This window comes from Leguminivora glycinivorella, chromosome 19, assembly GCF_023078275.1.
Source record: "Leguminivora glycinivorella isolate SPB_JAAS2020 chromosome 19, LegGlyc_1.1, whole genome shotgun sequence".
Classification (NCBI taxonomy): Eukaryota; Metazoa; Arthropoda; class Insecta; order Lepidoptera; family Tortricidae; genus Leguminivora; species Leguminivora glycinivorella.
The window spans coordinates 12,876,301-12,892,220 of record NC_062989.1 but is presented as its reverse complement, the minus strand read 5'-3'; the positions used below and the strand labels follow the sequence as shown (position 1 = coordinate 12,892,220).

Below are 15,920 nucleotides of genomic sequence, written 5' to 3'. Positions count from 1 at the left end.
CAATACGGAAATGTTTTTTTAAATTGGAAATCTCTGAAACTAGACGAAATCTAGAAAAGTTTATATGACATTTTAGTCTTAAAATGTGACCAAGAATATGCCGTTAAAGTTATATGGGTTCCTCGCGAGCACCTTGTATGCCTTTATTATGTTTAATTAAAAACATAATTTCCTTATAAATCTACATACTCGTATGTACTATGTACTAAGCTAATACTGAATCCTAATCATCTCAAATTCCGTTCATTAGTATTGAATCGAAATTTGCTACACTACGATTGTCCATATTTCTTAGTCACAAGGTTCAGGTTTCCTTGACGACACATGCAACGTTTTAAATGCTAATTGCAATCATTATGCGCGCGCGCACCGTGACCTGCGCAGTGTCAGATCAAGAATTCAAGACCCGGGTTATGGATGACAATACGAATCGCGCAATATCAGGATAGGGTAGGCTCCAGGGCAAAAAACCACAATAATGGTTAAATGAGCCCATTATTGATCCCAAATGTATACTAAGCCTAAAAAAAACAGATCTTTAGATTTTTAATCAAATAAATGTCGGTGTCGCACAAAAATATATCTAACACTAGAAATAATACATTAGAACTTGGGTGCTCCGCTTTTTGATAGTCTGGCGTTGGTGACTGGGTATACATATGTATTTAGATTTACTTAATACCTTATTAAAATGACTTTCAATTACTTCAAAAATATAATACAATAAAGAATTTTAATTAGTTTCCCATGCATCAATATAAATTAGTCAAAGAGCTACCGCATCGTACGATCTTTTCACGACCAATTATAAAGACGCATGAGCCGTCTACCGATTACCCATTGGTAGCTCCGTCTGTCAATTGTCATAAAATGGCCGACAATCAGCACCAATTGTGGCCAATCACGAGAGGCCTGGGTTCCATAACGATTTTCATCCTATTCCGGTGTCTTAGAATTGCAACTGTCTACTGTCTCCGAACAATTGATAATTATGGTTATATCATGGTTATATGCACGGGAATGTTCACTGTTTTGTGATGTCAAAACCTGATACACTTATAAAAATCCCCATACGGTAGTCCCTCGGGAAAATTTTGTATTTTCTACAGTCGGAGTGTCAGCGGCAAGGAAATTCCTCTGAACCGTAAGGTGTGACCGAATCCTAAATTGTGAGGATGAAAAGCCCTGCTGGACGGAAAGCGTAGAATAAAACGAATATCTACTAATCCACTTCATACATTGATATTGATATACAGAAGCACTTTATACATATAATTGATAACACTTTAAGCTAGAATGCTTTCAAGATGGGCACGTAACTGACACTACTTTTGGTTGACATTGAGTAGGTATGATTCATAAGTTAGTTACACGTTCTTGTCTAGACAAGAAAACATAACTGACACGTAACTGACATACCTACGTAGGTGTCATCCTGCCATCTAAATTAAATAACTTACTTCTAGATTCTTCTTAGGATGTCTATGACATATCTTACAAATATGGTCTGATTAGTCTAAATCAGAACGGGGTGCCTACGCCAAGCGGTTTATCCACGATAAGCTAAGTAAACAAGCCGTGGGCGTCAACGCACCAGTATTCGCGTGACTACCATGAGTGGCGGCTCGTAGACGTTCCTAGTCTCCAGGATCACATCACAGGATCAACTGTTCTGTTGTTGATTCAGCGTCTGTCACTGTCGCACGGATATAGAAGAATGACAGAGAGGCATAGTGTATCGTTATCGTCGCTTAAGCGATCCTCACCTTAGGTATGAGGCCGGCAGTTTCTGCACGAAACCCAGTAATGTCTTCAGGGACTTACCAATGAAGTACTAAAGCCGTTCAGTTTAGAGAAAAGGACAGAATATGCTATAGCTCTATCTGTTTCTTTACTGTATTCGGGTTAGACTTCTTTCTTTATTAGTTTGTGGTCTGAGTAGTTTGTGATTTTCTTGCAAGCTCTGCTTTTGTTTTACCAAATGGTTTTGTCGTAGCATAGATCGTAGGCAAATCCAGATCAGATTATGTTGGTTTATTGAGGCGAACGGTCATGTAAATGACATGAAGGTTGCCAAGTTGTTGACATGTCATTAAAGCGTATTTATAGCAAACTAGTCCAGACGCAACTTGAATAACGATGGAATACACTTATCTCCGATGTACCAAGAAAAAGTAACCATATTAAAAGTTTACGATGAAAAATCACAATTTTTTTCTCGTTTAATACGATTTCCCGTATAATACGCTTTTTTGGCTGGGTCCCCTCAGAATCGTTTTAAGCGAGTTCTACTGTACTTGCATATTTTTCAAATAAAATATTCATTGGAATGTATAACTGAAATCATATTTCGAATCACTACTTATTCACAAATGGCAATATTCAAAATTCAAATCTGACAGCTTTTTAGAGCTTTCAAAAACTTACTGTTACTGTTCGCTTGTTCCGCTCTCCAACGACACTGTACTACTTTCTTTGTATTCTTTCACATTTCGGAGTAAACCAGCTTTAAACTACAGTCCGCTTATCATTTACCACCATCAAGAACACCTGAGCCCAGCGAAGATTATCTATAAGTTGATAAGTTGATAGTCAAGTGATTATCTATAAGTTGATAAGTTGATAAGATCAAGATGTTTACCTACATATATGTATATGTATAAACGTGTGATATGATAACATTATAAATATGATGCAATAAACTAATTATGTCATAAAATATTCAATATCTTATCTCAACTTATAATTTTATTTCAGAAACAAAGTATATAAAATATATATCTCTTAATCTTTTAAAGTTTCGTGTGGTACCTACTTAGGACTATCTTCGCATTGATATTATGAATAGTTGCAGTGCAATAAAATAACTTTTTATACTTAGCACACCTTAACAACAACAAAACTGATTAGAGGTTAAAGAGGAGACTTATCACAAGAAAGACCTCCCCAGACATAACATATTTTTTCTCAAACATGGTATGAAATATTGATGTTATGTGCCTTATAATTGGCAGCGAAGTATGACGTTGCAGGTGCGGCTAGGACGATTGATACGAGTAGATAATGTTATTTCATACAAACCTTGCAGGCCAAGGCCGGCAAAGTCTTCTTTTTAATTTCCAAACACAGATAATTGTGACATAACATCCAGGTATTTAGCCAATTAAAAAAAAAACTATAAGGGGCTTTATAGACGTGCCAAATGCAACTGGTACTACGAGCCCTAGACAATATTTGATTTTGGGTGCGTTTTCATACAAAAAAATTTTTTTTCGTTTTTTTTTTAACTTTTTGTTTTTTTATAAGCGTATACGGGGTACCAAAGGGGAACGAAAATTCGATTATTTTTGCGCTACGACGCACCGTTTAGGAGATACAGCCATCCAAAGTTACTATTTTCAGTAGATTTTATTTATTTCATACCATGTTTGAGAAAAGCACTATACATACCTCGGCGGGAAATGGGGTTGCCGGCCGAAGACATATAGACGGCCGAGCGAAGCGAGGCCGGATAGGTCTGAGGCCTTTGTCCCGGCCTCTGTAGTAATGTACTAATAATTGATATCTACTGAACGATTATAAATTTATAAAGGTAGGTACAAAAGGCGACTACTTGAAAGAAAATCGATGGACATGATGTCATTATGACAAATTGAATATATGATTAGTTTATCAGACAGAATACCTACGCCAAAGTAGGTGTGGTTTATTTGAAAAAAAAAAATTGGTTGGATAAATGTAGCCCAGAGAGATGAAAAGACTGGAAAAATCAATAGATAAGCCGAACAAACTAAGCGGTCAAGTCTACCGCTGATCGAGCCGGGAATCTAGGTCTTCCGCTTACGTGGCTGATGTCATTAACTCGAGACCACCCGACCGCCGCGGTGTTTCCCGTCTCTGTACATGCTACCAATGAATCTTTGATGTAAAATGCCATTCGTTTGCGCTCAGTGGCGAACGAAATGTCACTTGCTTATAGTAGGTATTATTAGGGAGTGCTTAGCTTACTCCTCAAAAAGTCGGCCAATGGTCAACGTACCGCCGTAATGGCCGTTACGTACGAATCTGTACGAATAGCCACAAATTTGACGAGACCAAGTCCCCACCGTTCCAAAATCGACCGACATTTTTGCGTCAATTTTTTGTACAGAAAATGACAGTCTTTATGCTCTAAGGCCAATAAGCGCACTGTCACTAATTACACTAATATAATTAGAAGAGTGATAGAGTTACGAATAGCGTCGCTGTTGTCGAGCAAGCAAATGTCACCTTGACTAGGGCGTACAACAAGTAATCGATACAGAAACTCAATCTGGCTGGGAGATAATAAAGATAGGGGCTTGATTGGAAATCTTGTACAAAGCTAGGCGACAGAATGGCGCTAGTCGAACCAAGGTAACTCTGCAGTTGCATGCAGCTAACGAATGTAGCGGTGCCATCAGTAAAATATGAAATATGAATCAGTTCATTACAGATGAACTGCTTGGTAAAGTTAATTGTACGCCGACGCTGTTATAGTTTCCGTGTAGGAATGTATGTAAAGTTTAAGGGTACACTAGCGTCAAGATGTTGAAACAAGGGTCCCGTCCTACCCCATCTCCTGATAGGTCGTCAGACGTCATGTCGTGTCTCATTGGTAAATGAAATTCCTAAATAACATACTGAGTATCCCCAAACTTTGGGGATAGCATGTAGTATTCGTAGTATTTCAATCTCCAAACTATGTCTTAGGTAAAGTAGGTAAGTAGCGAAACTTAATTTATTGTCAGTATCAGTAATAAGTAATAATATTATGACGATTGGACACTCAGGCGTGGTTAGGGCGGGCAGATGCAAAATGAAAATTATCAATTTATATGAGCGTGTCTCGTTCTTGTCAGACAAGGTGACTTCTGACTACCCACATGATAAGTCGGAATTAATCGAGAATGTTTTGCATTCTATCCACAACACTGGGTCATTCTTATTCTGAACGTAACTGAAAATTGTATAAAATTTTGAGTTACTTTCCAATCTTTCAATGATACAATACAATGATTATTGGCGCGTTGAAACACTTGCAACGCTAATGTTCCATTTTATCGCAATAACGAAATTCATTAATTCATTTCACCAGTCATTAAGGTATTAAACTAGCAATATACACATACATACAGTCTTTTATACACTGACCCATATACATGCACACACTAATTCGTAAGATCGAAAGCTGCCCTCTCTCGATTTGGAATTTTATTAAGTTAAAATTAATATGATCATCGCCGTCGTATAATGCATGTTTAAAACAAAAATCCCAACTACTTCGTTCCGGGGAAGAAAAGCCACATGTGCTGAAAATGCATAAGGTACAGCTGGGCAAATCTCGACTGGGGGGCCATTGTAACTAATCCTTTTTTCCATTATTACCTACACTATGGTGTTGAGTTCTACTTACATATTATGTACCTACTACCTACCATAAGTATATAACCGGTGGACACTCTATTTAATAAAGCAAACCTGTATTGCACACTTACCCCCTTATTCATAAACGTACACTAAAGTTGGATGGTGATAAGCAATAATGTGTCAACCCACACGCCAACCATTTTGAGAAAATGGCGTCTAAAGATTTTTTCTCATTTTTTTGTGTTTCTCTTAAAAAAAATTGTTTTTTATATAGATTGTTGTGTTTTTCAGCTATAATACGTTCAGTAGTAGTGATTATTGTAGCTTAATTTCAAAACAAACTTCAATTTGACGAAATAATGCCCTTTTTAGGGTTCCGTAGCCAAAATGGCAAAAACGGAACCCTTATAGTTTCGTCATGTCCGTCTGTCCGTCTGTCCGTCTGTCCGTCTGTCACAGCCGATTTACTCGGAAACTATAAGTACTACAGTGATGAAATTTGATGGGAATATGTGTTGTATGAACCGCTACAAAATTATGACACTAAATAGTAAAAAAAATTGGGGGTGGGGCCCCCATACATGTAACTGAGGGATGAAAATTTTTTTTTCGATGTACATACCCGTGTGGGGTATCAATGGAAAGGTCTTTTAAAATGATATAAAGTTTTCTAAAAAACATTTTTCTTAAAGTGAACGGTTTTTGAGATATCAGCTCTCAAAGTCGTAAAAAGTATGTCCCCCCCCCCTCTATTTTTATAACTACGGGGTATAAAATTCTAAAAAAAATAGAGGTGATGCATGCTAATTAACTCTTTCAACGATTTTTGGTTTGATCAAAGTATCTCTTATAGTTTTTGAGATAGGTTGATTTAACTGTAATTTTGGCAGGTGTATAAATTGACATAATAAGTTTATTATATTTGCTGCTACGGAACCCTTTGTGCGCGAGCCCGACTCGCACTTGGCCGGTTTTCTTTTATTGCGAATTGTTCGACGACGTCAAACTTTTTCAAGACTGTGTTATGATACTTAACCCACTTTTGCTAATTGTTTAAAAATATCTATGAGTCTTAAATAAACATGTTAAAGCACATAAATTGTTATTGTAAAATACTCTACCTATGTATATTTTTAACTTTATAAGTGTTAAGTAACATATCAGTCAAGGTCACTTATGTTATTAGGTATAAATAATAAAATAATAATAAATATTATATGACATTCTTACACAGATTGACTGAGACCCACGGTAAGCTCAAGAAGGCTTGTGTTGTGGGTACTTAGGCAACGATATATATAATATATAAATACTTATATACATAGAAAACATCCATGACTCAGGAACAAATATCTGTGCTCATCACACAAATAAATGCCCTTACCGGGATTCGAACCCGGGACCGCGGCGTAGCAGGCAGGGTCACTACCGACTGCGCCAGACCGGTCGTCATGTAGGAATAAATACATTATTTATTAATCAAACCTTTTAATGATTTTTCTACTCCCGAACTGTTATTCGTCATTTACAGGATTGTGCGTATCGAAAAAACTGAAAACGCATTGTTTGGTTCTGTAATCATGGCAACGCATTGCATTAACGATACTGCGTGCGTGCGCGGGAAGGCTTTGGGCAGCTGTAGGCCTAGCACATGATGGCCGCGGGAGTATGTCGCCGCGAGATAGATGCCACGTCTTCTTCTAACTGTATTAATGACATAAGGACGGGTAGTCTATCATGTGCTAGGCCTACTGAGCTGACAGTGCAAACCTTTGCAATACAGGAAACAGTGTGAATTTCGCGAGAATTATTTAAAAAAACTATTAAAAACTAAGTGCATGGTCGTTGTAAAAGTATTGTATGCAATGGTGTTTAACTGACTCCAAAATACTCGTGGAAAGTACGCCACTCATATTTCTTGACCTCCTTTAAACGCCTGTTGAATAAAATACTATAAATTAACTATTAGAGTAATGATCATTTCTAGACACATATTTAAATTATCTGTGCTTTTTCAACAAAAAATCGTTACAAAAACCAAATAATCATCTTTAAAAAAAACAAACTACTTATCTAAAATATACAACAAAATATTTTTTTACGCTAAGAAATAGACTAAGTCATTTAAATTATGAATAACTCATGACTTGTACAAGAACAAAACCTAAAATATCTTTAACAAAATAATAAACTACCATTCAGTAAGTATTCAAAAATCAAACAATATTTTTATGCATACATTAACACGTCTTAATGTAATTAGTAATTATAAAAAAATAGTAGCTTATATTAGATTTTTATATAAACACGTACTTGTAAAAAATGTTTGCAAATTATAATAACGAATATGTATATTCATGACTTAAAATGTTCAATTTCGTACTGAATTTACCATTCATGTGCAAACATATACAATGGACTAAGTCATAACTTATTCAAACATAAATTAATATGAACAGTTATATTTTACAATATAGTGTCATGGTACTTACACCAAAAACGAACAATTTATGACCCGAATATAATTTAACAATAATGACTTATGTTTTATAACACGGGTCGTAGCATAAAACAACGAATAAAATATCATTTTGCAATAATCATTCAAGTCTCATAGTGGGTAACTATGTCATTTTTTGCGTTTTGCAAGAATGAGTCAAGTGTAAAAAAATCGTTGAGTCAACCCTCATAACACATTATTGTAATTTAAATATGTCTTCTGCCAATTACTATAATAAGTTAAGGTTCTTGACACATTAATGCAAAACAGGCAACACACGATATAGGATTTGTGTTAACCTATTTTTTTACTTTTGGGATAGTAAAAATTTTCAAAATGAAAAGGTCATTTTTGCAAATAGAAGTTTAAAAATCCAGCTATAACATGGCATTAAAATCTCATTTTTTTAGTTTTTGTGGGTTGACACATTATTGCTTATCACCATCCAGTTATCAAGCCGATAAAGTTCGTTTGTCCCTATCTATCACACCAATATATCGGAAAGGGACAAACGAACTTTATCGGCTTGATAACTTTAGTGTACGTTTATGAATAAGGGGGTATAGGTATCGAGGGCTTGTCTCTTGAGATATGTATCGGCACTAGCTTGCTTCGTCGAGTGGAGGTGACGCGTTGGACATTGAACCGACTATAATTATCTCGTCTATTCATAACTGTTTGTTTGTTTCCTCTATCTGCAGTCGAGATGACTGCTGATTTTGTATGTTGCATAATATTCATGTTTATATTATTACCCGTACCCGCCCAATATATAATCAGAATGGATTTAATTAATTGTTTTTGTTGTTGATATGGGTGGCAAATAAAAATAATATGCAAAGGTGACGGATGTTGTACGTAATGGTTACTAAGTAAATATGTTTGCTTCGGAATAATCGCGTAGGTACCCAGTCAGGTACGTTTCCCTGAATATAAGATATATGAAATTCATGATAGGTATGTCTGTGTCTGCCGACGCTTAACGTCTGCAAAAACCGTACTTACGCCGTGTCTTGCGTGGGCGACGGTCGCGCGACCGTCGCGCGACCATCGCCGTCGCGTCTCATACTTCCATATCGATAAAGTTTGATTTCGTATGCGTCGCATCGCCGTCGCGCGACCATCGCGCGACCGTCGCCCAAGCAAGCCACGGCGTTAGGTACGTAACATTTTCTGTAACCATTGCTTATTTTCGTTGCCTAGCTAGGACTAGCAAAGTTCATTTTAAAATAGTTCAAGAAGTTTTACAAATGAATTTTTTTTAATAATTTTAAAAGTTACGAACGAAAACCACCAAATACAAACATTAAGCAACAATAGTGGTACATAAGTAATAATAATATAAAGTATATTGTAATAGTTATGTTGGATCATGCAATTTATGCAACTTTATCAATAAAGTCTGTAACAGAAGCCAAAACGTCTTCGAAATACTTCAACCTGTTTTCCTTGAACATTGTATCGTCGCTCGCGTTGTTTTTTTTCACTGATAATGGTTTGCAAAAACTTAATTGGTCGCATACCCAGCGGGCTCATTTTGGCAAATACCTACCTACTATGGCGTCCGTGGCATTCTTAAATTCATTGAAAAAAGTTAGACACAGCGCACCTATTCTGATTCTTTTGTGTATGCCTTTCGTAAAAACTGACCTTTTTTTACTAATTTTTGGGATTTGGTTCTATTTGCTCTATTTGGACAAATAAAGGAAGCTCTTTAGAAGACAAAACGGGGCAGTTGAGCATAATTTTTCATCAGCATCATCATCATCATCATCCTCTTGCCTTTGTCCTAGTCACTTGGGATCGGCGCAGCATGTCTTCTCGTTCCATACATCTCTATCACCCGACATTTAATCAACTTGCTTTCGTTTATTTAGTTTAAGTCAATTTTGATTCTTATACACCGTGTTTTTATTGAACTCCGTTAACTTCCCCATATAATAGTTAGGTAGGTGAAAAATACCATATACCTGCGATAGATGTTAGTTCAATAGCTGTTAAGAAACGGGCTTTGTGTGTTCGATATGCGATTGATATGTCATAGTTTTAACACTCACTTAGTGTGAGTTAATTGTAAAGCCCGTTTCTCAACACCTATTGAAGTTAACATCTATCGCAGGTGTATGGTTTTTAGGTTTTTTTTTTTAGAAAAAATACAAATTTAAGAAAACGAACTATGCCATTCTGTTTCCTATAATAGACCTAACTATATGCCGAAGTTAACGGAATTCAATAAAAACACGGTGTATCTATTCTATATATGTAATTCTTAACTATTATGCACTCATGTGTAGTGATATACATGTTAAACCTGCCTACTTTCGACGTCCTTCCTTTTGCCAATAAATAATGAATGCTATTCATAGATAACCGACCCAACCATGTGTAGTGATATCCATACTAATATTATAAATGGGAAAGTGTATGTGTCTGTTTGTTTGTCCGTCTTTCACGGCAAAACGGAGCGACGAATTGACGTGATTTTTTAAGTGGAGATAGCTGAAGAGATGGAGAGTGGCATAGGCTACTTTTTGTCTCTTTCTAACGCGAGCGAAGCCGCGGGCAAAAGCTAGTATGTACATGTTTAATCTACTTTCGACGTCCTCCCTTTTGCCAATAAATGATGAATGCCACTCATAGATAACTAAACCAACAACAGCATAAGAAAGTTCGTTCCACTTGAATAGCCGGGCCCCTCTAATCCAATTCTCGTTCATTATGCTGCCCGCATAAACCAAAGCACTCCCTCCGGACTGCACATTGGACTTGCATTGGAATGCAGTTGCTGGGCACTGACACCACACGGTAGAGAGAGCATATCAGTGTGCGTAGCCGAATGCACAAACGCTCACGATAATATCTCTTTCTAAGTTATATCTCTATCGCTCTTGCGTATTGGCGCTACAGCGCCAGACTACATTTTTGCGGCGTTTCGGAGGCGTTTCGTGTCGCAGAAATGCCATTCGGCTACGCCCTCAGGCCCCGACGGCCCCGTAGCCGAATGGCATTTCTGGCATTTCTGTGCGACGCCAAACGCCTCCGAAACGCCCCAGAAATGTAGTTTGGCGCTGTTGCGCAATGCATTCGAGTAAGCACACTGGGGTATTGGGTAACTGCCGCTAGTCAATCGTCACAAAAGTGTATTTCAATGTTGAAGTCACACTCCATATAGGTATTTTATCAAATCTTATTTCATTTTCTTCCTTTGCAATCTCCTGTTTAAGAGCCATACGGTTACGGACTTCAGGCTTTAAACACAGCCGCGCGGAATAATGTCCTCGGGTTATGTTCAAAAAATTTTGAGGCTTGATTTTCGTCTTGGTCCGGATGATATTTTTCCCTGGATAATGAGTTAATATTTTTAGTTCCGCGTGATATGATATAACCACGATATTATAAAAACCTTAATCTTTATCTATTTACTAACTGCAGCACTCTTTCGTTAATTATTCTAGTCGTCCATGTTACTCTCAAAATTCTTCTTCCTCGGTTCCTCATGGCTGAGGGTCGCGACCACATGAGGTCGTTATTTTGCTCACTAAAGCTCTCCATTTCGTACGGTCTTCTGCAGTCCTAATAATAGGCGCCTGTGTTAATCCCTGGCAGGCCTTCTTAACGCTGTCCACCCAGCGGGTTGGTGGATGGCCACTAAACTTCCCCGTCCTCCATCCACCATGCCAACCATACTTAATGCGTTTCTCAAGGTTTTCTGGCCCCCGTCTGGCCACGTGTCCAAAGTAGTAAAGGATTCACTGGAGCATTAAAATCTTATTTTTCGTCATTAAGTCCATAGAACGTGCTACTCGCGTGATTTTATTGCACTATCTATGAGTGGTAGTCTCTATGTGCAGTAGAACGGTATAACAAAATCTTGATATTAGTCTACTCTGAAATGGATCGTATTCACCTATAAGTAAAGAGCTAATTTCAAGTATTGCACATGATTGCGCTAACGCTTCAGATGAAATATTAGCACTCAGAGTAATTCCGGTCGACGAGACCACAACTGACAATGAAATATTGTATTTGATTTTCACACAGTGCACAGTTTGCCCGTCAAATACAACACTACATACTGTGACACTACTTGCTGAAATTTAGCTTTACTGTATTAGTATTACCAGAAAATAGATAACAAATAGGTATATACCTACATAATAAATGAGGACTGTCTTTTCAAAAGGACTTATTTCTATAAGTCAACAAGGTTTATTTGTCTAGGAAGACATAGATAAATATAACCTCTGTTGACTTATAGAAATAAGTCCTTTTGAAAAGACAGTCCTCAAATGTCCTATTGGCAACGTGCATGATAGAATGGCGCTGATTGTCACAAAATGGACATGTCCAACATTCATGCCAGCGGCAGCCGTTGGAAGATTGGAACTATGGCACCGTCACCGTGGGCACCATACAACCTATCATGGAAAATCCCACAAAATGAGGGCAGAACCCGTCATGCACGTAGCGAATAAAACAGTCTTAATGAAGTAAAATTATAGTTTTAAGAGAAAAGAGAATAAAAATTATAGTTTTAAGAGAAAAGAGAATAATAATTATATTATTCGAAACGAAAATGTTCTAGAATACTACTACAGAAGCAAAAAACGGTAATAATATATTGGTCGACGTCTAAAACTTTGTTCAAAACAACATGTTAGCTCCGCTAATATTTAATGTCAACGAAGACACAAATAGAAGCAGAATAAGTGTGGCTTTGGCAAATATAGGCTTGTTGAAAAGATTATCGGATTATGAAGCCTGATGTTGTATTAAACATTCGTGCCGTTTGCAAACACAATCAGAAGTCCATAATAGGTAGGGAATCCATTTAGGGACATTTTGCGAATACGCGGACATCACATGAGACTATTATCTTTTATAGCTAAACTTTATTTAGTATGTTGATATGGTTCATACATCATGATCACTGATGCAAATTGGAAAGTCTTCCAAGATGCTAACGAGGCATACGAAAGAAATTTCAAAGAAAATAAAATATCAAACGTAGAAACACTCAAAGACTCGATCACTTGAGTTTTTGAGGGTATTTGAGATGACTGAAAAAAAAATTGGCTCGTAACAAGTAGAAGGAATTCGCACACGAGGCAAACAGCAAGATGAATTAAATTAGCTACCCAGCTCGACTAGGATGTGTGCATTGATCGTATTACTGACATATATGAGTACTTGTTTGCACATTATGTATAAACAATCTCTGATCTACCCGACCACAGCGGGTCACGCGCTGTGGGTGGCCTTCATTATTGTTCGGATGCTGTCTGAATTACGGTGTTTTCACTTTGTCATTGTATGTAATCCCATCATTGCTAATGTATTTAGGTGTGTACACTTCCTTTTTGTTCTTATCAAATGACACAGTACCCCAAAACAGGACCCCTTCTTACTTTGACCTAGCATTTCGCAGCAGGACACTTCAAAAAAGAGTGTACAAGCTCCTAATGGGTCGGCAACGCGCATGTGACACCCATTGAGTTGTAGGCGTCCATATGTTACGGTAACCGCTTTCCATCAGGCGGACCGTATATCTGTTATACCACCGACGTGGCATTAAAAAAATCAGAAGTAGCCAGACTGGTGTTCAAAATGACCTGCACTCTAAAAATAAGCTGGTGAAATTATTTTCGTGACCTCGTCTTCTATGCTGCTGCTGAATGCAAAACGCAATTTTTTGAAGATCTTTTAGTTATTGTACTACTGTAGGTACCTATCTATATGTTTTGTACATACTATCCAACTACCAAACTAAATAAATAGGTAGTTAAGTAAAAAAACTGGAAGGTACCTTATGCTGTAGCCGCCTTAAATCAACTGGATATGAATGTTTTAGTTCTCTTCATTATCAATTCACGCGCCAGCTCTTGACCTTGCGTTAAATTTTCCATGATATTATTCATATCAACACAAACACAATGCTATATTTATCACTTTATCAGTATCCGTAAACTGTCAAAACCCATAGATAAATGGACACCTAACTGACCTGTCTATGACTAAACCGGCGAGCCCACCTCTTTCTGCAATCTGACATATGTCACTTTCTTAACTAAAATACCTAAAATAGATATCGGCATTTTCTGCAAAGAGTATAATATTATAGTATTAGAATATATAGTATTAGTATTATAATATTATAGTATTTATGTTAATTTAAGAATATGGCTGTCAATCTAAGCTTGTGCCCGTGGGAAGGGAAGAGATACAAACTGGTGTCTTCAAAAAACTTCGATGAATTTATGAAGGGTTTAGGTACGCTTATAATAAAAAACAAGCTCTCAATAATATACGTATTTATCTCAATTATATTAAATTCAAACCCACAGAATCTTTTCATTGATTCGAGCATTAATCTGAGAAAGTTTAGTTCTTTCCCTGTGTGGCTGCAGGGTTAGCGCATGATTGCAGCGAGAGTCTGTCGCGTCGAGATAGATCACAGGTCTTCTAATAGTATTAGAGCAGTTCCCGTCAACTTTGTACATAGCCACGTCAGCAAATTATATTGATCCTATTTTGTTACCAACATTTAGTAATATAAGTCGACTTTCGTAAGATATATACAGGATAATTGTTATAATTAAGAAAATATAGATACTAGAGAACCTTATTAATGACGAAATAAACCTTACTAAAATCTCAATTCATCAAAGAAATCTTGGTAACAAAATAGGAATAATAAAAACAAATTTAACTTTTTCCTTAATTTTTGTACAAACTTTTCAAGAACTGCTGATTAATGACAAGGGTAGTCTATCTCGCGTTAATATACTCTCGCGTCAATCCTGTGCTAAGCCTGGTGGAGGCATAATTCTTATTTGACAGCTCAATAGCTCATAGCTGCCAAATAACCATGAAGATTCCTTTAAAATGTTCCAAAATCCTGCAATATTCTACCTGACTGAACTAATTAGACAACATTACTTCCAGGTGTCGGCCTCATCACCCGCAAGGCCGCCAACGCAGTGACTCCCACCGTGGAGCTCCGCAAGGATGGAGACCAGTACACCCTGGTCACCTCCTCCACCTTCAAGACCACGGAAATGAAGTTCAAGCCTGGAGAGGAGTTTGATGAGGAGCGCGCTGATGGTGTCCAGGTCTGTCTTCAATGTTTCTTATTTAACAGCCTCTTCAGTCTACTGATACTTCAGGTCTACCAGACTATTATAAACCGTGGTGCTCCGCAAGGACTGAGATCAGTACACCCTGGTCACTTCTTCCACCTTCAAGATTTAGTTCAAGCCTGGAGAGGTTTGAAGAGGAGCGCGCTGATGGCGTTCAGGTACGTTTCTCACTCTTGTTCTGCAATCTGCAGTCTACTGATACTGCAAGTGTACTAGATTGTTATAAACCGTGAAGCGACGTAAGGATGGAGACCAGTACACCCTGGTCATCTCGTCCACCTTCAAGACCACGGAAATGAAGTTCAAGCCTGGAGAGGAGTTTGATGAGGAGCGCGCTGATGGTGTCCAGGTCTGTCTTCAATGTTTCTTATTTAACAGCCTCTTCAGTCTACTGATACTTCAGGTCTACCAGACTATTATAAACCGTGGTGCTCCGCGAGGACGGAGATCAGTACACCTTAGTCACTTCTTCCACCTTCAAGATTTAGTTCAAGCCTGGAGAGGTTTGAAGAGGAGAACGCTGATGGCGTTCAGGTACGTTTCTCACTCTTGTTCTGCAATCTGCAGTCTACTGATACTGCAAGTGTACTAGATTGTTATAAACCGTGAAGCGACGTAAGGATGGAGACCAGTACACCCTGGTCATCTCTTCCACCTTCAAGACCACGGAGATGAAGTTCAAGCCTGGAGAGGAGTTTGATGAGGAGCGCGCTGTTGGTGTTCAGCGTGCGTAGTCGAATGTACAAACGCTCATGAGTCATGAAACAAAACGCTCGTAGATCTCTATCGCTCTTGCGTATTGGCGTTGGCGCGACAGAGCCAGACTACCTTTCGCGGCGTTTCGTTTCCTGTCGCAGAAATGCCATTAGGCTACGGCACGTAAATATATATAT

General features: G+C 37.8%; 2 protein-coding genes across 2 annotated transcripts in view; one reads left to right on the top strand and one right to left on the bottom strand.

The window, feature by feature from the left end:
- Positions 1-2,571, bottom strand: part of LOC125236273 (neo-calmodulin) — a 53,026-nt gene extending 50,455 nt beyond the window's left edge. The window contains exon 1 of the mRNA XM_048142993.1: positions 2,428-2,571. The gene's annotated coding sequence lies outside the window, so the exon portion shown is untranslated. The remainder of the gene's footprint in view (positions 1-2,427) is intronic.
- LOC125236275 (sodium/calcium exchanger regulatory protein 1) overlaps positions 1-15,920 on the top strand; it is a 29,292-nt gene that overhangs the window by 10,395 nt on the left and 2,977 nt on the right. The window contains exon 2 of the mRNA XM_048142998.1: positions 14,834-15,000. Coding sequence (XP_047998955.1) covers positions 14,834-15,000 — 167 coding nt within the window. The remainder of the gene's footprint in view (positions 1-14,833; positions 15,001-15,920) is intronic.